At 36.2% G+C, this 25,380-nt stretch overlaps 1 protein-coding gene across 1 annotated transcript in view; it reads left to right on the top strand.

Annotated features, from left to right (window-relative positions):
* The window catches only part of KIAA1109 (KIAA1109 ortholog), a 113,479-nt gene that overhangs the window by 46,596 nt on the left and 41,503 nt on the right, over positions 1-25,380 (top strand). The window contains 24 exon segments of the mRNA XM_032186753.1: positions 370-620; positions 1,082-1,340; positions 1,764-2,607; positions 3,469-3,539; positions 4,225-4,398; positions 4,723-4,843; positions 5,396-5,542; positions 5,911-6,038; positions 6,501-6,703; positions 8,681-8,878; positions 9,511-9,722; positions 10,021-10,172; positions 10,968-11,118; positions 12,217-12,369; positions 13,616-13,856; positions 15,468-15,616; positions 16,715-16,934; positions 17,784-17,942; positions 19,423-19,598; positions 20,134-20,309; positions 20,974-21,680; positions 22,181-22,420; positions 22,856-22,949; positions 24,424-24,474. Of these exon segments, the coding sequence (XP_032042644.1) occupies positions 370-620; positions 1,082-1,340; positions 1,764-2,607; positions 3,469-3,539; positions 4,225-4,398; positions 4,723-4,843; positions 5,396-5,542; positions 5,911-6,038; positions 6,501-6,703; positions 8,681-8,878; positions 9,511-9,722; positions 10,021-10,172; positions 10,968-11,118; positions 12,217-12,369; positions 13,616-13,856; positions 15,468-15,616; positions 16,715-16,934; positions 17,784-17,942; positions 19,423-19,598; positions 20,134-20,309; positions 20,974-21,680; positions 22,181-22,420; positions 22,856-22,949; positions 24,424-24,474 (5,277 nt within the window).

Below are 25,380 nucleotides of genomic sequence, written 5' to 3'. Positions count from 1 at the left end.
AAGAGCAGTCGCCTCTGGCATGAGCAACATACACCAGAGTGAAATGTTTTTGCAGTGCTTACTTCTGTGCTGAAAGAACGAGCTGTTACTATTAATGTACGTTGTGGCAGGTGGATATGATCTGTGCCTGAGCACAGTTGCCTCAGCACTGCATATGTTTTTGATATATTCCTTTTTGGAGCTAATAATTCATTTTGTGTGACACCTGTGTTTCAGATAGAAATTGTGCTTACTTGTTTCCTGCTAAATTAAACAGGAGCTTACAAATATAGGGGCAATATCTTTTAATCTGGTTTTCACTGAATTTAAATGTACTAAATCTGATGTGGTCTCATTGTTGCTTTTTCTTTTTTTTCTGCCTTTGTGTAGATTGTGGTTTTTGTGGCCTGATGATAATTTGAAGAATAAGAGAAGCAAGAACAAGTGTGGCTGTCTTGGTGGTTGTCGCTTCTTTGGTGGCACGTTAACAGGACTAGACTTCTTCAAACTGGAGGAACTGACACCTTCAAGCAGCTCTGCTTTCTCAAGTACGAGTGCAGAATCTGATATGTTTTATGGGCAGTCATTACTGCAGCCAGGAGAATGGATTATTACTAAGGAGATTCCTAAAATTTTGGATGGTGAGAATGCGTTGTTCTCTAACTTAATTCTTATTTGCCCCAAAGTATAATTCGCTAACAACACATTGTTTTTTGTGGTCTGTCTGGTTCTGGTTAGTGAGTAGTGTTTGTTGCGTTCTTGTGCAAGAGGTCCTGTAGTGGTATGGGCCCTTCCGAGTGCAGACAATACCTTGATAATAGTGAGCGAACTTTCATATGCTTTTGTATTAACATGCAGATCCTTTCTGAGTTAAAAGAAGCTTTTTGACTTGCATTTGTTTTATTTGTCTAGAAAGCAGTCTGTTAAGAGAATTTGATGTTTTGCTGCTATGATTTTATTAATCTTTATTAAACATGCTAGTCTACATTTTCAAAACCAGGGCTTTTATTTAATAAGGATTATTATTTGAATGAGTGGAAAAGAAGCCATCGTAGATGTGTTATCAGATGTTCAACTTTTCTTTCCTGTTTCATGATCCTAGGTAAAGCAAACGGTGTAAAACGAAAAGACTGGGATTGTAGATCTATGGGTATAGAAATAGAAAGAAAAGCACAACATCTAAGCCTACAAGTGCCATTACGCTCCCATAGCTCCTCATCATCTTCAGAGGAAACGAGCAGTTCCAGCGCTGCCCTCCCCTTGCTGGCAGGTGAGAAAGACAGCCCGTCGTCTACTACCGAGGATCACTTGGGACAGAAGGAGTTCTTGTCTGGTGCAAAGAGAGAAGATGGCCGTGGAAGGTTAGTACTCTCCGTCCTGGTGGGAGTATAATGGGACTATTGAGCATATTAATACAGGACACAGCTTGTATTTAGCAACTTACTGAGTATTAGTTAATTTCAATGGCACTGCCAACATCCATTTCCTGGTTTGAAGGCAAATTTGGGTAACTAATTGGGATCGATTACCTGATCTTGGTAGAAAACCCAGCATGTATGACAACAACACTTGCCATTACCATTCGTTTCTATCTCCTCTTATGTAGACAAGCAGACTAGCAAGTGGCAGAATTTAATATGCCATCAGTGTTATGAAAATAATTGCTATACTGACAGAAATTCATAGAATCACTGCAGCATTTGACAGCTCTTATAATGTAAAGAGAAGCACTGGGAGTAAAACAAGCCAATTAAATGCCCATTGTATTTTTATTTTTTTTCCAGTGTTGCAGGTGAGGGTGCAGAGGGTAGCCCTGCATCCCCTAGCAGCCAGGAAAGGCCTGTTGGTCAGTCTCCCATGAGGTCTCCGCTGAAGCGGCAGGCGTCCGTGTGCTCCACCCGGCTCGGCAGCACCAAGAGCCTCACAGCAGCCTTCTATGGAGACAAGCAGCCAGTTGCAGTTGGTGTGCAGTTCAGCAGTGATGTGTCTCGCAGTGATGAGAATGTCTTGGACTCCCCAAAGCAGAGGAGGAGCTTTGGTTCTTTTCCATACACACCGTCTGCAGATTCAAATTCATTTCACCAGTACCGCTCAATGGATTCTAGTATGTCAATGGCTGACAGTGAAGCCTATTTTTCTGCAGCAGAAGAGTTTGAGCCAATAAGTAGCGATGAAGGACCAGGAACTTACCCAGGGAGGAAGAAGAGAAAAAAGCAAGCTCAGAAAATTGAATACAGTAGAGGGTCTATTTATCACAGCGTGGAAGGGCCCTTAACAAGTACTGTCCATGGAGAAATGAGTCAAGACATTAAAACGTTACCAATTAAGACTCATCCTTCACAGGCTTCATTTGTTTCAGCTCTAGGCGGAGAAGATGAGCATGTTGAGAATATGTATGTCATGGAATCTGAGAAGACTGTAGAAAGTGAGCAGATAACTTCCCAGCAGCCTGTAATGGCATGTTACCAAAACTATCTTACACAGTTCCAGGTGATCAACTGGTCAGTAAAGCATCCAACTAACAAAAGAACTTCAAAATCCTCATTACATCGTCCCTTAGACCTTGACACGCCAACCAGTGAAGAAAGTTCATCATCGTTTGAGCAGCTTTCTATCCCAACTTTTAAGGTATGAAAGATAGAGGAATGAAGACTAGAGAAACGAGTAAAAATTCAAGACAAGTTCAAATGGTCTAATACACACATTGTATAAAGTGACGATACACTTGAAACTTTTTGGCTTGTAGTCAAGAAATACTTTGGAATTCCGACTTCAAGTCTTCAGCTGTGTGGCTGGAAGACTGGAAAAGAAAAAGATTGTTAGATTAGGTGAATAGGATGCGTGTTCTGAATTATTGTTATTGTATTAGAAATGCTACTTGTTGAATGATATACAGCTGAAGGATATTTGCATGAGTTTTGTTTAAAATATGTGCTATGAAGAAATTTTAGCATCAGTACATTTAATACTGATGGTATTTTTGCTGAATGGTAAATGAGTTACTTTACAGTAAATTTGAAATGAATAATTTGATAAAACTATTTTTGTACATTTGCATTTTTTTTCCAGTGTGATAGGAGCATACGTATTTAACAAAAGAACTGACATAACATATGAAACATGATGGAAATGACTTGATAGATAAAAGGTGTTTAAGCTCTGAAATTTCATCTTGTTATCACTTTGTAGCAAAAGCTTTATATGTTTATGCAGTGCTTTCATAGATTATTATTTGAAGTTCCTTCTAAGCAATACTATACTCTATGCAAAGACTAAACTATACCTCTATGCAAAAACTTCATAATCTAATGTCAAGCCATTGATAAAGTTAAATCAAAGTTTTATTTTTTTACACTATATTGGAGTATGTGCATGTGAAGGATTCTTTTAAGAAAAAAAAAAATAAGGAGAATCTTCATTTGAATATTCCTTGGGTATTTTTTGATAAATAGAAGGAATGTAATATATTTCTTTGTACTTTTCTCTTAGATTGTTAAGCAGGGTCTCACAGCTAATTCATTACTGGATAGAGGCATGCAGCTTACAGGATCAACATCTAAGTAAGTTGAAAATTGTGTAACATTGTTAAAACATTTTTTTTCCCTGTTACTCTAGTAAAGTAATTTGGCTCTTGCTAGCCCGGTCAAATTTGATTTTTAGCATTAGTTTTAGTACAGATCTATTTCAAAGCAGGGTATTTTATTACAAAATGTTTGGTTTGGGTCAAAAGAAAGTTCAATGGCAGTTTACTTGAATGATTTTGGGAAGTGCTTATGGCAAGTGTCCATTGCATTGCCTAAAGCTGAACTTGAATCTCAGTAAGGGCCTTGCCCTGAAATTGTTTGTGTGCTTTCTGAGCTATGCAGAAAAATAAACCTGCCATTGTATGCCTTTTACTGAGTATTAAATGATACCTAGAGTGCCTCCGGAGAATTTTCACAAGCTGAAGACCTGTTTATATGTTGTTTGTGACAAGGAACATTTTCTAATATGTGGCTATAACCTCACATCACTATGCATAGGCTCAATATTAAGGAGTTAACTCTTTTAATGCCTGTAGGCTCTTCCCTTGAATTGGATGAATTTTGATTTAGTCTTGGGTCTACCATCCAAGACTGATGTTTTGTTATTGTTGGAGTCCTATTAAAGTGTCAAACAAATATACAAGATGCAAGCATTTAGTGATGTACACTGTTGTATTTCTTTCACAAATCAGGATTATTAATATGTATTTGACTTGTTTAGTACACCTTACACTCCTTTGGATAAGAAGTCTGCAGAAAACACAGATGATGAAACAATAACAGAAGAATGGACACTGGATCACCCAGTCTTCCAGACAAGGACAACAGCAATAGTAGAAGTAAAAGGAACGGTAGATGTAGTTCTGACTCCTCTTGTAGCAGAAGCATTGGACAGGTAATTAATTTTATTTTTACTACTTTGGTGTTAATTGGTTGTACTAAAAATTGTCTCAAAGCTGTTAGGTTGAGCAGAGGTTTAGATAAAAGGATTGAATAATACATGACTGATGGGATGGCAGTGCCTTGCAGCCATTGAATATTATTCTGCTTGTCCTGTAAAGAAGCTAGAAGGACGTTATTGTGACCTTGGAAGTACACTTTCTCTCTCTCTCTGTGTGCTTAATTTTTCTCTTTGCAGTGTTAATTAAATACTACAGATGGTTTGTTACATGAAACTGGAAGTTTAAGTGTCCTGTTGTGGGCTTGTTCCCTCTCACAGGTATATAGAAGCAATGGTGCATTGTGCGAGCTCTCGACACCCAGCAGCTATTGTTGATGATCTGCACTGCAAAGTTCTTCAAGATGCTGTACAGAACAGCAAAACAAGCTTCTCAGAAAATGTAAGGAAGAGAACAAGAAAATTATCCAAAATTTTGAAAGAATAGTCATTTCTTTATTTTACGTAGAAAAAGATTTAATTGAATTCAATTTTTTGAGGTGCAGTAGCTAAATGCTATATTAATCTAGCTTGAAAAGAATTTTATGGTAGTTGTACTGAGTTAAAAGTTCTTTCTGTCCAAGTTGACTAAATGTATATATTTTTTATTTGGCGTTTCTTAGACTGCACAGTATAATTGACACTACTTATTTACTTCATAACAACTTTTTCTGCATAGCTGATACATGCAGAACTCAAGCTTTTAGCTGAAATCTGGTCATTAGAAAGTTTATTTTAGAATGGCATTGCTACCCTTTGGTATCTAAACATAACATACCTGTACGTGCTACAGTCCTTGTTCTAGAAATGATGGCATTGTGCTTTAAATGCAGTCACAATCTGTTTGTAGTTCAGTGCTGCTGAACAGTTCAGAGCTGCTAAACACTTCAGCTTAGCAGTTCCAGGTTTCAATGAGAATAGATTATTAAGTGTTACCACCTTTTTCCCCTCCAAGTTATCTTCCAAGCAGGACATTAGAGGAACAAAAATAGATGCCACTACTACAGGAACAACAAACCAGGGACCAGCACAGACAAATCTATCCCTTAAGCAAGATAATGTGACAATTAAAGGCCTTCAGGCCAACGTTAGTGTACCAAAGGTAAGGATTTTTGTTTAGCTTATTGGTAGACATGTAACTCATAAATTACCCTTATTGTGTGTACTGGGAAGCTTAAGTGAAGTTATGTATTTGTGATAGATAACTAATGTGATGAGTAGGGTAGACTGTTTAGGAGATGTTCGATCTTAGGGTAGGTAAAGGTATGCAAGTTAAATAATAATTGCTATAGAGATAACTGACTGCAATGTCTGTAAGTAATGTTTTTACATCTTGGTGTGGATGTTTTGTCTTTAAAAGTTTGATTTTACTCATAAGTTTAAGACAAAACTATATCAGAAGTTTGTGATGTATGATTAATGTAACGTTTTTCTAAATTTCTTTATTCTTTGGGGAAATTTTACATACAGGTGAACCTGTGTTTACTACAAGCATCTGTTGATGAATCTCCAGGGGTTTCTTCTGGTAAAACTGTGACTCATGTTTCATTAGTAGCTTTGTGCTTTGATAGAATTGCTACACAAGTTCGTATGAATAGGTAAGAATAAAATATGTCACTGTTGGTGTTTTTTTTTTTGTTGTTATGTTAGCCAAAAGACTTAGTGTTCACAATTTTTTTTTTTTTATTATAGTCTGCAGTTCTGAAAGGAAGTATTTTAAAAAGTTGTCATGAACGAATTAAACAATAAAATGTCTTGTCAGTGTGCTATAAATTAACAGCTAATATCTAATTAAAACTGCAGTTTCTTTGAGAAGCAGAGTAACCCTTCTGGAATCATTTTGGAACCTAAGATTTAACTTACATTATGCAGGATAAAATAGAAATTTTCAGTAATTTTCTACCAAAGTATAATTATCTTCTGACTTTACAAAGAATTTTTAATACTGCTGTGCTTATGTCACTTAAAGTCACTCAATTTTTTTTTTTTTTTTTACGTAAATAAGAATAGCACGTCTATCAGAGATTTGCTTAATCGTTTTTTCTCCCATGGGTTCAAAGGGGTATAGTGGAGGAGTCTTCGAACAATGCAGAAACTGGGAGGAATTCTGTCACATTTGATCGTTATATCCAAGCCAGTAAAATGCAGCCCCAGTCCTCTGGCTCACTGAGATCCAATGCTGGAGCAGAAAAAGGAAAAGAAATTGCTGCTAAGTTGAACATCCATCGTGTTCACGGGCAACTTAGAGGCCTTGATACGACAGGTAAGCTTTTTTTTTATTGTGAAAACGTCAGTTTTCATAGAAGGTGATAGTTTGCCTTAAGCTCATTTTTTATCAACACAGATAAAGAGACATTTGAAACTAGAGATCATGCAGTAGTCCAAAAAGAAGTTTAGGATGGTTACTCTGAATCGTTTGCTTTCTATTATTTTACTAATATGATGACTTTAAACGTAGACAGAGGGAAAACATCAAGACTGATTTCTAAGCGTTTTTTGTGGCAAACAGGTTGCATGGTAAAGATTGACTGATAAAATTTCATGTCTAGGCTCCCTTCTTTCCAGCTGATCTCCTTTCCTTCTCAGCTGCCATTTTTTTCACCCAATGCAGCAAATGAATTACACTTACTAGCTTTCTTAGTACTTTCTAACAATTTCAATATAGGTATAACATGAATGTACTGTCACTTTCAGCTTGAGAAGCTGTAGATTTTTAACAGTAGTGCCTATAAAACAGAAAATGAGATCTACGTGATTGTGTTCATTCTTGTTTTTGTTAAGGAAATTCTTTCAAGAGCTCATGAATTAACTTTGGTTGCTATAATTTCTGATGGCGGAAAAGATGAAGATAAGCAAAAGTAGAGACTGATCTTATGTTGTGGTTTGGCAAGAAGTCTTGAGTACCTTTTACATGCTGAAATTTTGATTGCTTTCTAAGTTAAATCTGACTCAGTTTTGGTGCAATCTGTATCAGCTAGTGCCATGTTTTACTGTGTCCCATGAAGAGCAGGAGTCTTTAGGCCATGAAGAAATGTTCTGTGAAACTAGTATGAATAAAAACCACGCAACAAAATAGCCTTTGTAAAGATGAGTGAGCAAAAGGAAAACAAAATAAATTGGAGAAGATAGAAGGGACTAGCTCAATTTTTGTTTAGTTGGGTGAAATCTCAGCTGTAGTGTCTTGTGTGAGGTATGCTACAGACTTCTGAGAAGGCCAGGTAATGCTTGACTTGTAACCAAAAAGCTCATCTTCTATTTAAAAGGGTTGAGGAATGTCTTTCTAGAGAACTTAGCATTTCACTTATGCTTTGAAAGTGATTGCTGTTAACCAACTGGGGGCACAGAGTGAGGATTGTATGGACAGAATATAAATTGACTTAGTGTGGTTACTTTCCCCAGATATTTGACATTTAACTCTGTGCGAGAGGTAGTAGGAAACAGGTATAAATTTTCTTAAAATGTTCCTTCAGAAATGTCACTAGAAGAAAGGATTTATATTTAATCTTCATCCTAATATCAAAGAAATGAAGGTGGCATAGTCCCCTCCTGGATCTTAGACAGCAAGGATTGTAATGAATCAAAAACTACTTGAGGCAGTGTTTTCTTAGGAATCAGTGAGACTTACTGCTTTCTATTCTTGCAGTATAGACAAAGGCATGTTTCCAACAGAGAAGCAGTCTCTGAATTGAATTCAGAAATTTATTTTAAAATACCCACTAATTATGCTATAGTTAATACCAAATGCATTTCTATTCAAGTATATTATCCAAGAGCACTGTCAGTATTGCTGTTATTTGTTGTTGTTAAGCTTTAGGAATTTATTAGGAATATTTTTGATAAAAACTTTGGGCTAATAGGTACTTTGAGATAAAAGTCTTGAGATAAAAGAGCTTGTTTGTACACATATCTTTGGAACCATGACTGTAAAAAGATGAAGAAGGCATATATGTTAGGATTGGTAACATCTAAAAGATTGAATTTTGAGTTGCTCCGTTCTTGCTTTTCCAGACTTAAAAATTACCCTGTCCAAATAAAATAAACATTCTAGGAGGAAGGGTTTTGGGCTTTATGAACAATTTTTTTTCTTGCTTGTACTTTGATTTTTTTTTCTTTTTTTCTTCCTGTTTGAGGAATACTAAAGAGTATTCCAAAATACTTTACTTGCAAGTTACTGTAAACTTGAGGGCTGTTTGAAGATGTGAAGTTTTTGTAACAGAATGCTAAATATGTTTATTTTCAGATATTGGAACTTGTGCAATAACAGCTATTCCCTTTGGGAAATCAAAAGTTCTTTTTACTTTGGAAGAGTTGGATGAGTTTGCTTTTGTGGATGAAACAGACCAGCAAGCTGTACCAGATGTAACTCGAATCGGTCCTAGTCAGGAGAAGTGGGGTTGGATAATGTTCGAGTGTGGAATTGAAAATTTGACTATAAAAGGTAAGACTATATAGGCTTTGTATTACTTAGTATTATGATACTGATAACAGCTCTGTTGTTGGGTCTTATTTTAGCCATTATTTGATTTCAAATATGTGAGTATGGATGATAATAAATAATATGTCTATAGTACATAAATTATATCACATAGTAAATTCTAAAATACAGGAATTTGTAGTTGTTGCTGCTTATGACAGTATATGAAATAATTCCATGAACATTATTTTCAACAGTTCTGGAAGCTAAAGTGAAGGTAAGAGTTTGTGCTTTCACTGATTATTTAAATCCTGACCTTGCAATCATACCCACACTATGTGTATGAATGTAGGACTGGAATTCTGCTTTCAGGAGGAAAGCTGGCTTCATAAAGAAAAAGAGCTTACATATATTTTCTGTCATTCAAGTTGTTCTTGTCAGGGAATAGTGTTTAAAAGCAGCCTCCATGCATTGTGATTACTCTTCATCCACTTGGAACAGCTATACAACTAGCTTTTAAGTTGTATGTAAAATTGGGAATGCATGTTGTTTAACCAAAATCATGTGTTTATCCTCTTAAGTGTATTTTTTTTTTTTTCTGTGGGATGTAACATAGAAGTTTGTGCATGGCAAACATAATGTGTGTGCTTTTCTAGGTGGAAGGCAATCTGGTGCAGTATTGTATAATACATTCGGAGTCATGGGGAAATCAAGTGCTACAGAGAGAGGTGGACTGCTCGCATCAAATAACTCTTCAGATTCTCCAACTGGTAGTGGTTATAATACTGATGTGTCTGATGATAACCTCCCTTGTGACAGAATAAGTCCTTCTTCAGATATTAATGGAAACTCAGTTTCAGATGAGCAGGTATGTATACTGGGCTGAATTGATTGGTCTTAGGTTGTGTTTCTTTAAAGTGATTACGATTTATAGTATAAAACTGAAAATTGACAGATCTGTTCCTGTACCAACTGATTCAAACTGCCTTCTTGTGCATTACAGTTTAAGCTTTCTCTAAGGTCTATTAGTGTTGGGAGAGTTGATGAACAGCATTAGGTTATTTTTCTTTGCCTAAATGGATATGAAACTATTTTTTTGTCAACAGTGCACAGTAGGCTAGTGCCTTCTAATACTTTGTAAAAGACTTTGTGTTTTGTTTTTTAAGGATGAAGGGGTTGAATCTGATGATTTGAAAAAAGACATACCCTTGATGCCTCCTCCCCCTGACTCCTGCAGCATGAAGCTGACGATCAAAGAAATTTGGTTTAGTTTTGCAGCTCCTACCAATGTGCGTTCTCCAGCCCATGTATTTTCAAGGTATGACTCTATCTGATTTAAGAGAAAGAGAATAACAATTCTGGTTTGGTAAATTACAGTTGTATGTGGTAAATTCTGAATGTAACTTCAATAATTGTTGAAGCTTGTCCTGAAATGCTGGTTTTGGAATTTACATATATCACAGTAGTTCTTGCTTCAGTTTGTAACTGCCATCATGTATAAGAAAGTGTTGCTAGAAAATTTTTAATTAGATATGATAGAAATAAAAAAAATGAATTACTTCCGGTGAGAATGAGATGCATGAAGGAGAGCAAGGAGTGTGACTGAGAATATTTGTTCGATTAGGAGAGAGCCACTCACTACTTTGGTCTTCAGCATAATGCTTAAACCTTTATTTTATTGACTTTGCACTCTAAGGTTCAAGATAAATCTTTCTGAGATATTTTTTTCATACTCTGTCAACACCTGAAAATTTCTGTTATATACTCTATAATGGATACTAAGTATCTCTAAAGGTCAAAGTCAACTTAATGAAATTTTGTACGTGTATAGAACAAGCACATTGTAAACATACAATTCAACAAACTAAATATTCCTGTCAGTATATAACTATAAATTAGAAAATATTTTTGTGATTTTTTTTGCCTAATATCCTTGCCTCAGTCCTTCAGCAAAATCTCATCACAATACCTTGTATAACAATTAATGTGGGATTCAGTTAATGTTCTCATATTCCACCTATTTGAATGTTGTTCGTAGTAGTAGTAGTAGAAAATCTTGCTAATTGCTGCTGCTGAATGTGAGTACCTAATGCTTGTTATTTTTCTCAATTAGGCAACTGAACCTCCTGAGTACTGCAACTCCTGCAGTTGGTGCTTGGCTTGTTCCCATTGATCAAGTGAAGTCATCTTTAAATAAGCTAGAAACTGAAGGAACATTGCGCATCTGTGCTGTTATGGGTTGCATAATGACAGAAGCATTAGAGGTAAATGACCTTCCTAAAATCAAGAGGCAAATCAGAACAGAGCAGTGTAATATGTAATACATATTCATTTGGGGATCTGAATATTTTCACTGAAACTCACAGTGCCTCCTAAGACGGTTTTTCAAGAATTGGTTACAAGAATTTACTGCCTGTGCTTTTTGCACAAAATCTAAATTTCAGTGGGGAAAAAAAACAGCTATTACTGGTGGTGAAGTCTTGTGCTTCTTACAGGTGTGCATCTCCATGTAAAATAATTGGAGATTCTGTCTGTTGAAAGAAGTATGGCTTTGATATCTGATATGTCTTATGAAATTTGAAAGTGTGCTTTGATCATGGAATATTTAGGGTATTGAGGAGAAAACATGAACTTCTGTGCCCCTGCAGTGCATTGAATTATTGTGCTCATCAGATCCACTTGTTAGAGAAAGCAAAGTGAGGGTGAACAATTCTAGTGAGAAGGGCAAAATAGACTTTTTTTCATTGTTGAAAAGTATTATTGGTAGAGCTGTTATAAAAATTGGGTCTTAGTGTGATTTGCTAAGGAGCTTTTTTGTGTGTGTAGGCAGTTTTCTGCTGTTTGTTTAATTAGCACCATCTAGTGGGAAGATTTTGAAGAGTGGTGATATCTCTTGGTGAGATCCCATCGTGTATTGCAAGACTGAGAGCTTAGTGTCACGCTAGTTTTATGCTCTACTAATTGCCCTTTGCAGCAGTCCCCTATTGTTACCTCCTTTTATTTTTTTTCAATTCTTCTTTCTACCAATAAGCCAAATTAGAAAAGTGTTTTTTTATCTAACTAGGAATTAACAGTTCGTTTGGAAATCTCAGCTAGCTTAGCAAATATATTCTTTAGTCCAGAAATAACTTTGCAAAAGTGTGGGATTGAATCCAGCTTTATCACTGCATATAAACAAACTTCAAATATGATATTTTCAGATACCACTTTAAAAAATATGGTAGTTATCCATGTGGCAATTTCATTGTAGAAGTTCAAAATGGAGTTAAAAGTTTGTGCTATTGTAGCTGAATTTATCATTCATATGCATGTTCTGTTTGCAAGTATGTTCATGTGTGAAAAATATTTGCATTTTAATCTAGAATAAAAGCGTGCACTTTCCTCTGAGAAGCAAGTACAACAGGCTCACCAAAGTGGCTCGTTTCCTGCAAGAAAATCCTTCCTGTTTACTGTGTAATATATTGCACCACTACCTTCACCAAGCAAATTACTCTATTATTGAGGATGCCACCATGGTAAGTTACCCTGTAAAAATGTAAATGAGTCAGCATGTTAGTTTAAACCAATTCTAGTATTTTCAATTAGGTAACTGTGTAAGGAAAGCCGAAAAACAAGGAAATAAACCTAAACTGGTGCATAAATACTTCATTTGCTAAGTAGACATGGCTTCTCACACGTCACTTTCTTTTAGGTCTGCTATTTTTCTTGGCCTGTGGCCTGTGTACGTGCTTAATTTTTATTTAGCTATTTTATTGGCAAATATATATGAAATCATAACAATTTTAAATACATGCCTTTTTATTTAATGGTCTCTTTATCAAATTTACTTTTTCTTAGAGATAAGAGTGAAGTAGTAAAAACTTGTAGTTTTAAAATGAAATCTCAATTATTGATGCAAGTACATGGCCGAATTAGATTATATTTCAATTATTTTTTTCTGAGAACTAGACTTCATGTCTTAGAAATATTAGAATAATACAGGCACTTCGCCGGTTTAAAAAAGCTAGAATTGTAAAAAATGTAAGACTTAAGGATTTAATCTTTTTGGTGGCTTTAGAGTGTCAATACTTGGATTGTAATAGTAAATAATTATTTGGACACATTTGTTGGGCATAAGGGAAGAGTGTTTGTCCCTGATTTTGCATCATTTTCATAATCCATTTGCATGGCTGACAGATATGAACAATATGTTTTTCCTTGTGTTTAACTGAGAGCCCAATGATCATAAATAGCACAATTTGTGGCAGAAATAGCTCTGTTTGATTTGTGGTAAAAATAAAGGTGTGTGTGTTTTTTTAAGCACTATTCAGTGATGCAATTGAAACAATCCCTGGTTTTACGTCAGTTCTATGTTTTTAAATGACTGCTTACAAACAAAGGAAAAAAAACGCTCAGTTTTTAATTTCAGTTGTTTCTACAGTCACTCTAGGGCTGCTCTGATTTTTAGTCTGTAGTTTAAAGCCTTATAATTACTTCAGCACTTCGTGTTTCATATTTGATAGTCTTGTTTCCTGTTGTTTATTCTTGGCCCACTGGGCTACATCCTCGGGATTTTTATTGTAAATGAATTTATTTACTGTGTTTAATGAAGCTATAGTTCTTATCTGTTAGCCCTGTGACTACTTATTCAGGTATTGTGTGGTGCAAGCACAGTTCTATCATAATCTAGGAATGGGAGTATTTTGTCTACTTAAAAATATTTTTATGATGTTGATTTTTTATATACAGTTTGTTAAAATGCATTTTTGTTCATTTTTTAAGAGTGATGGCCTTCCTGCCCTAGTTACCTTAAAGAAAGGTCTAGTTGCACTGGCAAGGCAATGGATGAAGTTCATTGTGGTGACCCCAGCCTTTAAAGGAGTCAGCTTACACAGACCAGCTCAGCCAGTGAAACTGCAGACAAATGCCTGCCACGAGAATGAGGATGGGCTTGGATTAGACAACGGAGGGGGTCTTCAGAGTGACACAAGTGCTGATGGAGCAGAGTTTGAATTTGATGCAGGTATTTCAGTGTTTTTGCCCTCTAAAAGTTCACAGGCATCAGTATCTCCTCTCAGAGCATTTGCATCTTACTTAGTTCTAATGCCTGAATATATGATATTCTTTTTTTAGAATTGTCAAGCTTCTTTAATAAAATCATCTTCTTTTTGAAGCTGCTGGTAATAATATTATTGTAATGTTCTAATTGTCACTCATTTGAGGAAAAACAAGAGAAGACCTCATTTCTTGCTTCACATGCCTCGTCTTATCATTTACAGCAGAAAATACATCAACCTTATTATTTGCTAGCTTGCGATTAGGACTTTGTTTTCCAGCTTCTGATCTTGATTTAGAATTGTAACACAATTCTGTGAAGTCTTCCAGGAGTAGCTTCAAATCTACCTTCTTCCATTTGTGAAGACATATTCTCATAAATCCTAGTTTTTTTCCATTTTTACTACTTTGTCTGTGGTATACTTTTGTTGCCAACTTACACCTTTCTAGTTTAACAAAAACTACGGATAAAGCTCTCTATTTGATACAGAGCTGGCTTAAATAAGAACCATAAAAAGGAAGGGCTCAAATATTCCTAGGGTACAAAATGTTGCTGGAATGCTCTTTATAGCTGTCTTGAATTGGCTTACTTATTTAGTGGTTTTTGCATCTATGAGCAGTGTTACTGTTCTCAGAAATGCAGTATTTGTTTTTCTTTTCTCAAATATGAGTTACGTAACATTGATGAAAAAATATTTAAAATCAGGAGAAGAATCTGCTTTTGGTTAAGAGCCCAGCAGCAGTCATAAGCTTAAAGATAACGATAGTGAAGGTGTACTTGTTTGAAAATTTTAATTATGCTGCATGAAGGATTTTTTTTTGCCACATTTTAAGTGGCAATTTTGCCTTCTTGTGTAGACTTAATTGTAGAAGTAATTGATGGTGCACAGAAACGCCACAATTCAAAAAATGATCAGACATGCCAGAAGTAGCAAAAAAGTGAAATTTGTTTCTTTATGGAAAATTACATTTTGGTATTTTAATTGTCTGTGTTCTCCAGACAGCTCTTCTAAAATAACAAAAAAGGTACGGGCTCCCCTGTTTTGAAATTTGAGGTAACAGATGCATCTTTGTCTTCTTGAAACAAAGTTTTATTCCTCCGGCTATTAAAAGATAGAGAATAACAGTAGTATGCAGTAATAAGTGTACCTGTTTATTTTTGCAGGTGTGAGATTTGACTGGGCTCAGCATGAGGATAGGTAAAAAGCAATCCTGTAGTGGATGCTGCCTCGTTTGAGGACTCTTAGGAAGGGATTAGTTGCAAAGAGAGAGATATGCAGGAGTTTTGTGTGCAAGTGAGCTCACAACTATAGCAAGTTTATTTTGGATCTGTAGCACAAAGCAACAGTTGTATGGCATTGGAAGGACAAAAAGATTTGTACTTGTATTATCAAGCAAATCCACTAAGCCAGTGTTTGAGGTTTTCTTATATGTCTAAATTCCCTTGAATTCCCTTGACAGTTATATGTGTCAGAACCTGGAAGTTCGTGACTGCTTGTAAATAAATGTGTCTAATAATAGACAATCTTGGTTCCTTATAATATATCCAAATGAGGAAAAGTTGTTTGCTTGGTTCCAGCTACTGTCAGTGAGCATACAATGCTCTTGGAAGGAACAGCTAATCGTCCTCCGCCTGCTGGTGGCTCTTCTGGGCCTGTAACTGGTGCTGAGATCATGAGGAAGTTATCCAAGACTCACACTCACAGTGATTCTGTTCTGAAAATAAAGGTAAGCTTATAGCATAACTAATACATGAAGAGCGTGCTCCTTATTCCATAAAAGCAATGTTTGTGTGCTCCTTATCCCATAAAAGCAATGTTTGATTAGTTAATATATATTCTGCATCTGTTCTTTATTGGTTATCTTGCCAGTTACCTTCAGAGTCCACTTAAAAACAACATAAATGTGCGTAATTTAAGGATGTGTATTAACTTTAGTGGTTTTCTGGCTTTTAATCTATGGGAGCAGAAGTGGAATTTTAAACTCTCATTACACAAAGTGTAATTAACAAAACATTTCAATAATTTGCAGTAAAATCAGTCTTTTTTTTTTTTTTTTTTTCTTTTTCCACAAGATGTTCAGAAAGCTGCAAGATTTTATTTTTATTTCTAGTTTCTGAACAGAAAGTTTGTGGATTTTCTCTTTAGCCTTTGTTTTGCAGAGCACCCCCCAAACAGCAAACCTCTCTAGATGATAAGTCAGCTCAGCAGATGTGTGCCTCTGTCCTCTGCAGCAGGGAGCCATCCACTGATACCGCTCACTGCTTCCTTCCGATGGTCTTGCATGGCTTAGGGTTAAGTAGCCCAGATGCTTTGCACATCTGGCTCCTCTTCAGCTGTGAGGGCAGAGATGCTTTTTGCAGTTGTATGCCTTTAGGTGTAGCATGAGCCTTCTTCTTGGTGCTGGAAGTCACCAGCTTCCATTCTTTGCTTTTCCTGGAGGTTGCACTTACATTATACTAGGGATATAAGGGACTCAGGCAAAAATTAAATCCAAATGAGGTTTATAGTCAGTGGTTGGTATTGTTTCTTCTGGAGATCTGTCTTAGATGAATTCTACACATCTGCAATTTCACTTGTTACATGTTGTAGCTTTTTTAACTGTTTTTGCACTTTACTTTTCAAGTGTTAAAATAATTTTGCTAGTACCTTTATACACAATAGCTGTATGGCATATAACCTGCCCCAAGTGGAATGCTACATGCCTAAACTTTCTGGGAATTAGATTTTGTAGTTACTGTGTTCCGATCTTATATTCAGAACAAATTTCACTTCCATTTTTACAGTTAACACAATACTTCATTAGTTTCTTTGTTTTGTCTACAAGGGTATACATCCATATCATTCCTTAAGTTACACTAGTGGAGACACAGCTACGGATTCACCAGTGCATGTTGGCCGTTCTGGCATGGCAGTCAAGGAAAGTCCAAGAAAAGAGAGTCTGCTCAGCTATCTTACTGGAAGCTTTCCTAGCTTGCATAATCTTTTGGAAGGAACTCCTCAAAGAAGTACAACTGCAGTTAAAAGTAGTTCTTTGACAAGAACAGGTATGATGTAGCTGAAATTGCGGGAGGGAGGGGAAGAGAGGGCTGACTTTAAGAATTTAAGTAGAAAAGATACTATATTTTCTAGAGATCACTGCACCATATGATTTCATATAAGCAAGCATCAAATACATCAGATTAGGAAAAAATATGACAGCTAACAAACTAAAACGTTTTCCTTTTACACAGATTTGTTAGTTTCTGAGGGCATATATGTAGATACATAATTACATAAGTGAGTTGTTCTGAATTAATATGCAAATTAAGTGATCAATCTGTATTTGTTAGTTGGTTTTTGACCTTGTAAGTAGGTCAAAAAGTGGACCAAAATGAATGTTCCAGTAAGTTAGTTTGTATATAACAGTAATTTGCTTATTTTTTAATATTTAATAATGGTTCTTCAAACAAATGTGCTTTGTAGAAATTTGAAATACGTGTATTGAAATTTTTACATTGTGTTAGTGTTCATCATGCACTGTTACTATTTATATAAAGACAAATGGGTAAGTTTGCATTTTGTCTAAGACTTCTCTTTTTTAGTATCTGGGGATGAAATACAGAGAAAGAAAGGTATTTTGGTTTCTTAATGAGTTCTTCGGCTTAATTATGGCAGAAATGAACAAATTCAATGACATTTGTAGTTTAACATCTATTAGTGTCATGGTGGAAGTTCTGTGGTAGCATATATAGTTTGTGAGAGTTCTTCCTGACCCATAATTCATTGGAATAAAACTTGAGGGCTAGCCTTACTATTTTAATACTAGATGTGTATTCTCAGTAAAATTGTGCTGTGTTTCTGCTTTTGCTGACTTTGATTCAACAAATGCTAAAGCTTCTGATTTGTTTGCGTAGGAAACGCGGTGGCCACAGATATGTTATCTGAACATCCTTTGCTGTCCGAACCATCTTCTGTGAGTTTCTATAACTGGATGTCAAATGCCGTGGGCAACAGAGGAAGCGTGGTACAGGAAAGTCCAGCCACCAAATCTGGACACAACAGTCTTCCAACAGGTATAGTTGTTAACAGCTGGATTTAAGATATGACTCTGGGTTGGCTGTTCCTGTGTTTATTACTTCTTTTTCTGAAAGTAATAGAGCAAGTGGCTTAAGTTTAACAGACATAAATACTACCTGTGGGACTTCTCAGCAAACCAAAAAATGGAAAAAAGTCATTAAAACAATTTTTTTTTTCATTTCTCTCACCCTCACTCAAAAAAAAAAATCTTTTCCTTACATTTGGAACTGTAAATGTTATTGCCAAGACCATGTGTAGCTGTGAAAAGGTAAGCTGTACAATCATCCTTCGTTGCAAGGTTCCTTTTTTGTTAGTTTTTGTTAGTTAGTTCTCATCTGTAGTTTGCATGTTTTTGCAATGAAGATTTTGAATGTTGGAATCCTTGATCTTTCTCAGTTCAATTTTGAAGCAGAGTATAAACATATTTTTTAGCTATGATGGGAAATAGTCATCAGGTTTAAAGGAATGGAGAAAAGGACAGATACACTACTGAAGCACTTAAGCGTATTGAAGAAAGACACGTAACAACTTGTTGCAGCTTATTTATTATTATTATATGCCTGCCATTTATCATTTTCAAACATGTAAATTTTTATTCTCTGCAACACTAAATTTGAATTTTTCTTTGGTTAACAGTCTTTCTACCACTTCTTGTTTGTTTTCAATATTGAACAAATAGTCTGATTCCAGAAAACACCTTTGTGCTTTACTTATTGCTCAGCCAGTGTGGCCCTTCTGAAAACTGTAATGTGCTTTTCTGCAAAGGAACCACAGGGTAGAAGTATAGCGTTCAATTTTGCTTTCAGATAAAGGTACATTTTTTTAATGCTGAGATTGTCATAGTTTGTTCACAAGCTTATACTCCTGAAATTAGGTCTATCCCAATTATTCTTCTGTGAACACGCGTAGCTGTGGCTCTCTGGTAAGTGCTGTAAACTGGAGTTCGGAAGATTCAGCCTGGACATACACTGGCAGAGCAGCTCTGTCTCATGCAGGCCAGTCCAATCCAGAGTCAAGGCACAAATAATTCAGCATTGCAGAGCAAGTTTTCTAAACACTAATCTATAAAGATCTAATTAGCGTGTCTTACATTAGGACTAATAAAAAACAGACATAGCACATTGATAGCTAGAAGTAATTACCTGTAACTGTGGTTGATCGTTGCTTTTTTTGATGGTACAGGCAAATTAGTTTTCTGTTGTAGCTCAAACGCATGTATTAAGTACCCTGGAGAGTGCAATACAGGCAAGAGGCCGTGGGAAGGAAGAAAAGTCTCTGCTTTTCAAATATGAGTTTTGACCAATATCAGACTTGATACCCTGAATGCCATTTTTGAGAGGTTATAGACTAGATCAGGAGTCTGATGTCCTGTGTGTATAGCAAGTGTGTCTGCATTAATTAACTTTGAGTTTTTATAGAGTTGGTGGTGTTGAAAATTGCTGTGGTGTTCGTGTTCCATGGGTATTTATTTTTTAGGTGTTACACCAAATCTTCCTACAATACCCTCTGCTTCAGACTTCAACACCGTTTTATCTAGTGACCAGAACACCCTGGATGGCACACACTCACAGCACAGCACCAGTCAGGATGACATTGCAGGTGTAGAAGAGGGTAACCAGGGGTTTCCTGCTGTCCAGCTAGCAGATGCACAGGTAGGCGTGGTTTACAGATGTATTTTGGAGTTCTGTAAGAGAAAACTAGTTAATATTTATTAAATCCTAAAATGATGAGTGTTATCCTGGTTTTGTATGTGTTTATCTTACGCATTCCTATGCAAAGATGGAAAGGCTCAAGAAACCTCTGAGGTTTCTGTAGCAACTTTTGTTAATGGTGAATAATGGAACATGATTTAATAACTTCAAAGAATGTTTGGAGCATTTCTGAGAACAGCGTAGTTTGACAGCGTACTTTTTAGTGGGGGGAACATTCAACTGTACTGCAGAAAGCTTACTCCTAAAGCTACGCGCTCAATGTTAGCTTGCTGTGTAGTCAATCTTTGTGCTCAAAAAGTGCATAAAACTTTTTTTTTTCTTTGTTTGCTGTTTTACACCACTGTAATATCTTTTTGCCATATTACATAGCTAATTTACTGTAAATATGATAGATCAACAAATGATGGAGCAGGGAAATGGGAATATAGGAATAATCTAGACAGTGAGAAGTAAATTGGTGGATTTTGTTTTGTAGGTTGTCTTCAAACCTCTTCTAAGTTACACGGGAATTCAGTCTCAGGATGCAATGCCACTCTGCTACAGAATGTACTTTGGAGAGTACCTTTCTTTCTCAGGAACTTTGGACTGCTTAAGAGCAGATATTGTTGATTCAGATACAGCAAAGGAAAGAAAAAGCAAGCGAGCTCGAAGGTATGTCATGTATTTGAAAATACATGTATTGGTTAAAGAAGATAAATAAGGGCCTTCATTGTGAAGTAGAAGTCAAATGGAGTTCTAAAGCACTTCTAGAGAATAAGGAGCAGTTTCTTTTTTTCTTCTGATCCTACCTGTTTTCTCTTCCTGTTATAATATTTTCTTTTTTATCTTCCTGTGTAGTGGTTTGGAAATTTCAAGTCTTTGAATCTCACCTACTTTTGTAAATGGGAGACTGGGGTGGGGAAGGGGGTAAAGGTGGGAATAACAGTGGGAGAAACTTGAAAGCCTATGAAGTGCTATTTTGTGATTAATCCTATAATGAGATTGTTATTTTGAGTGTAAATGCTGAGTCTTTTTTCTTTTTTTCTTCCCCTTGAGTGTATTGGGTTATAAGCTTCTATCATAACTTCATGTTATGATAGAATAATTGCATGCCAAACTAAGTTTTCCTAGAACTAAATGATTATTGTGTTAGTAACACACAGTGTGGAAGTACGAAAATTCATTTTCAATATTTAAACTGTGTTAAGAATGTGATACTCTGAAGGAAGTGAAAATTTGGATGGGGTAAATCAGATGTACCATCATGTAAAAAGTATTTGACTCCATGCTAGTCATGAAGATAAACAAAGTGTAACTTTTACCTTCTCTTTCCTAGGCAAGGAGCTGTCAACCTTCCTCCTCTTGAATTCAAACCAGCTTTAATGTTGGAAACTTTCAGTATTAGCGCTGTTGTAATGGAGAAATCCATGTGCACGCCTCATAACTCCACCAATGCCCTTTCTTTTCACGACTTGAATAAACGCTATTACAATACTTTTCACTGTAACTTTACAATTTCTTGCCAGTCCATAAGCCAGCACGTGGATATGGCACTGGTTCGTCTCATTCATCAGTTCAGTACGATGATTGATGACATCAAAGCCACGCAGACGGACATCAAGCTTAGCAGATACACAGCTGGATCAGCTTCTCCAACACCTACTTTTAAAACCCGCAAACACAGAGACTTCCGCTCCTCTGATTTTAGCCGAAGCTCTCGAGGAAGTCTTAATGGAGGTAACAGGGTGAACAACACCAAGAGCAAACGAACAAACAACGAGAACAATAAAAAAGAATCTCGAAACAAGAATTCCCTGGGCAGGTCAGAAAGGAGAACTTCTAAAGTGTCCAGGAAAGGTTCAAAAGATGTAGTTGACCACGTGACTATTCACATGGATGACTCTGACTCTATTACTGTGTCAGAACAGAGTGAACCTTCTGCAGAGTGCTGGCAAAATATGTACAAACTGTTGAACTTCTATTCACTAATTTCTGATCCAACCGGAATTTTAGAGAAGTCTTCGGAAACTTTTGGACCAACAGGTAAATCAGTTCACGAATCCAAATAATTTGGAGTACATGAGTTTGCAGAAGTCTGTTCTTTTACAGCATGACCAGAAGGGGTTTTTGAAAATTGTCTACCTCATCTAACTTTGAACAAAGGAGCAGGGAGTGGGGTTGAGCATCTTGTAGTTAACTTGCCAAGATGGTGTACAAAGACAAAGTATTTTCCCAGCTTTATATTATGCTTTGATTCTTTCAATCTCAGACTTAGTCAAGTAAGTGTTAATCAACTGATTTAAAATTCAGTCCCTTGTTACTCTTGTAAGTGTATCATACTGAAATGGGAGTTTGTTGAAGAAAGGAATATCATTCTTGTACAGAATACCATACCCACAGATATGATACCTGCAGTAACTTTTCTTTGCCTAAAGAGTTCTCTTTATATGCGAGATGTATGGTCTTTGGTTTCAAACACAAAAGTAAATCAGATATGTTAAGAATTTCTTCTAAAATATCCTTAAATATTTGTGTTTTCGTAGGTGTTCGAAGCCCAACTGAACCTGCTTGTAGAGTTGTGTTTGAGAACGAGCAGGATAATGGCAGAGACGCGCAGAGGAAGCGCAGCCTGGTGACCTCGGAGCCCCAGCACGTGACCCTCATAGTCTTTGGCATCGGCATGGTAAATCGAACCCACCTGGAGGCGGATATCGGTGGTCTCACAATGGAGTCGGAGCTGAAGAGAATCCACGGCAGTTTCACCCTGAAAGAAAAAATGAAAGGTGAGATAAATGAACTTAGACGTACTCCGTAGTTAAAGTCAGTAGTGGCTTTACCTTGTATGTGTGCCTGTGCGTACCTGTATATGTATTTGTAATGTTTTATTTGTAAATAAATGTACGTCGTGTCTGGGTGTGGGTACTGTAACAGTCAGTATGTTCTTTTTAAAAGCTATTGCTAAGATGCTGAGAAAATTAAAAGGATGCAGGATTTTCAGAAAATGACTGGTGAACAAAATTATTTCAGAAGATGAAATTACTCCTTTTGTTTTCAAAAGCTTTCTTCTGGCCAGAGTTTAAATTTGATATAGCATAATGTGATTACAGAGACTCTAATTTTTGAATTACTTTGTTGCTACTGTATTTTTGAAAGCAGTAGGCATACCTGGAGGTATTACACTGAATCAAGTACAGTTAAATATCTTTATTTTCTTAAAGATGTACTGCATCAAAAGATGACTGAGACATGTGCCACTGCTCACATAGGAGGTGTCAATATTGTCCTGCTGGAGGGAATCACCCCAAACATTCAGTAAGTACGAAGCCTGATGATTTTAAAATAACTCAAGTACAATGCTTAGAAGTGGTATCGGTTGTGTGATGGTAAAGCTGTGCAGCTTACTGTGCAGAAAGCCTTGAAGATATGTTTCTAGATAGAATCTGTTAAGTTACAGAGTCTGACAGTCATGCAGCTGTTGCAGAGCTTGGCCTGAGTTTGCGTCCTGAAGCTAATTGTGTGTACCTGTTGGCAGGAAGCTTTTCTATGAAAGGCTTCAGCTCTGAGTGAGCTGAGGATTATAGCTTACAGGACGTTGGTAGGTTTCAGTCTAGGGTGCCAACAAAGTTTTAGTTGTAATTCTGTGAACGGGAATACTCCTGCTCCTTTTTATTTCTAGTGAAAGGTATTAGTAAGTTGTCGATTGTACATTTGCAGTGTAAATGGGTGACGACTGGAAAAAATGTAGGGAACGGGTCTTACATAAATGATCATACAGGCAACTCTTCCTGCACCAATTTAATTCCATGTGATGTACACATAGAAACTTTGGTATTTACTGATTCTGTTATGCTTCTAATTGTTTTGGAAGCTTGTAGGTTCTACTAAACAAAACAAGTTTTTATAGGCAATATTAAACCTAATGACACTGTTTTATCCTATTTAAGATCTGGATTGTTACTCAGATAGATATCTTTTTGAACTCCCATGTTGCATGTTTCTTTTGTCATTTTTACCATTCTAATATCCATTCTCCACCCTTTATATAATTGACATAATTGGAAAAGAAAAGAAAAATCACTTTTTTGTGCATGAACATCTTGAATGACTTACTCAGCATCCACATTGTTGTTTTTATTTTGTCAGGTACACAGACTTAAAAAAGGCATGCGTTATTTTTCTTTGTTTCTAGGTGAATTCTTTGAGTTGCAAAACAACAGTTAAACTACAAATCTTTGTAACATAGAACACCCTCACACAATTTGAATGTTAGTTGGGTAACCCTCAGTATGTGATCTGGTTTTAGGATATTAATAATGTTGTTGAAAAGGGGCTAAATGACATGACTTGATTCTCTCTTTTTTTTTTCTTTTCTCTTTTATTTATCCCTGTTTAGTTTAGAAGATAATGTAAATAAGTTAAATAGTACAGAATTTTACTAATACCCCCAGATAAATTGTGCCTGATAAATGTGTTTCAGAAGAATAATTACAAGTTCTAATCTGACAGCCATGTAGTGTTTCTGAAGATGGCTGGGGTTCTTCAGGTCTGTTTTATGCTATAATCTTACTGAACTTCTGTATAGGAATGGTAGAAAAGGGGGAAAATAATCATTAAATCTTGAACAACAACAAAAACTAACAAACCCCAAACCTTCAACTTGTTAACTTTGAAAGTAAGTGTCATATTGTGGGTTACAAATAATTAACTGACTAATTTTGCATGAATATTTATTCTTTATTTGCTTTGTTTTTGTTTTTCTTGCTTTCTCTTCAATCTTCATCTCTAGACTGGAGGATTTTCCTACATCTCCTACAAGCACAGCCAAACAAGAATTTCTGTATGTCATATTATAATGTTTAATAGTCTTGCAACTACCTGTGTTGTGTAGCTAATGGCTGCATTCCCAGTGTGTGTGATTGTCTAGGCAGATGTTGCTTGAATACATCTTAGATTAACATCTAATATTAGCTAGATAAGCTTTTCATGTAGTCTGCAAATATCTGTCCAAAAAAAAACCCCAACTTTTAAGTTTTCATTTAACAATCTAGCTTTAGGGGCAGACATTATTACACTGTATTGTCACTACTGTAACACTAGAACAGCTTCACTGACTGTTCAGTTCTTTAGATGTGCTTCTGTGCTTATTTTAATGAGGTGAAACAATGCTGATAAACGTGGAGGTTAGATTTATTTTTAATTTGGTAAGAAACTGCTGTGCTTGGAGTGATAATACTGATTGTGATTTGATCAGGATCACTTCTTTTGTCTTTACATACCTCAGTGCTGGGTTAAGATACCAGCTATGCTGACTAGACTGTGCTAACAAAATGTTTTCCTTAAAGTCATGCCTGTGCATCTACTGCAAACGAAGGTGAACCTTTTCATGTCCCCCAGTTCCCTATGTGTGAATGCAGGTGTCTTTTTTTTTACCCTCCTCTTAGGAAAAAATGCAGTGTTTTCTCTCTAGTTGCTTTTTTCTTTCCTGATGCTAAGCTCTTGGGAGGGTCTCACTGGAGTAGTGGTCAAGGTGGGAATTGGTACATGGGACAAACTCTCTATAGGAAGCCGTCTTCCTATAGTTCCCTAGCATGGGTTAGGCTGAGTGGAGGCCTTGTAGCCAGTTCTGTAGCGGAACAAAGCCTTTGGGCACGAGTTAACCTGGAGAGCTGTTGTTTATGGAATTGATGTAAGAACATAGGATTACTTCTGAATGTGTGCCTTGTCCGTAACTTAAGTATTATTT

The sequence above is a fragment of the Aythya fuligula genome, chromosome 4 (genome assembly GCF_009819795.1).
Source record: "Aythya fuligula isolate bAytFul2 chromosome 4, bAytFul2.pri, whole genome shotgun sequence".
In the NCBI taxonomy this organism is placed as follows: Eukaryota; Metazoa; Chordata; class Aves; order Anseriformes; family Anatidae; genus Aythya; species Aythya fuligula.
Note: the sequence above shows the minus strand (reverse complement) of the source record. Positions and strands in the feature narration are given on the sequence as shown.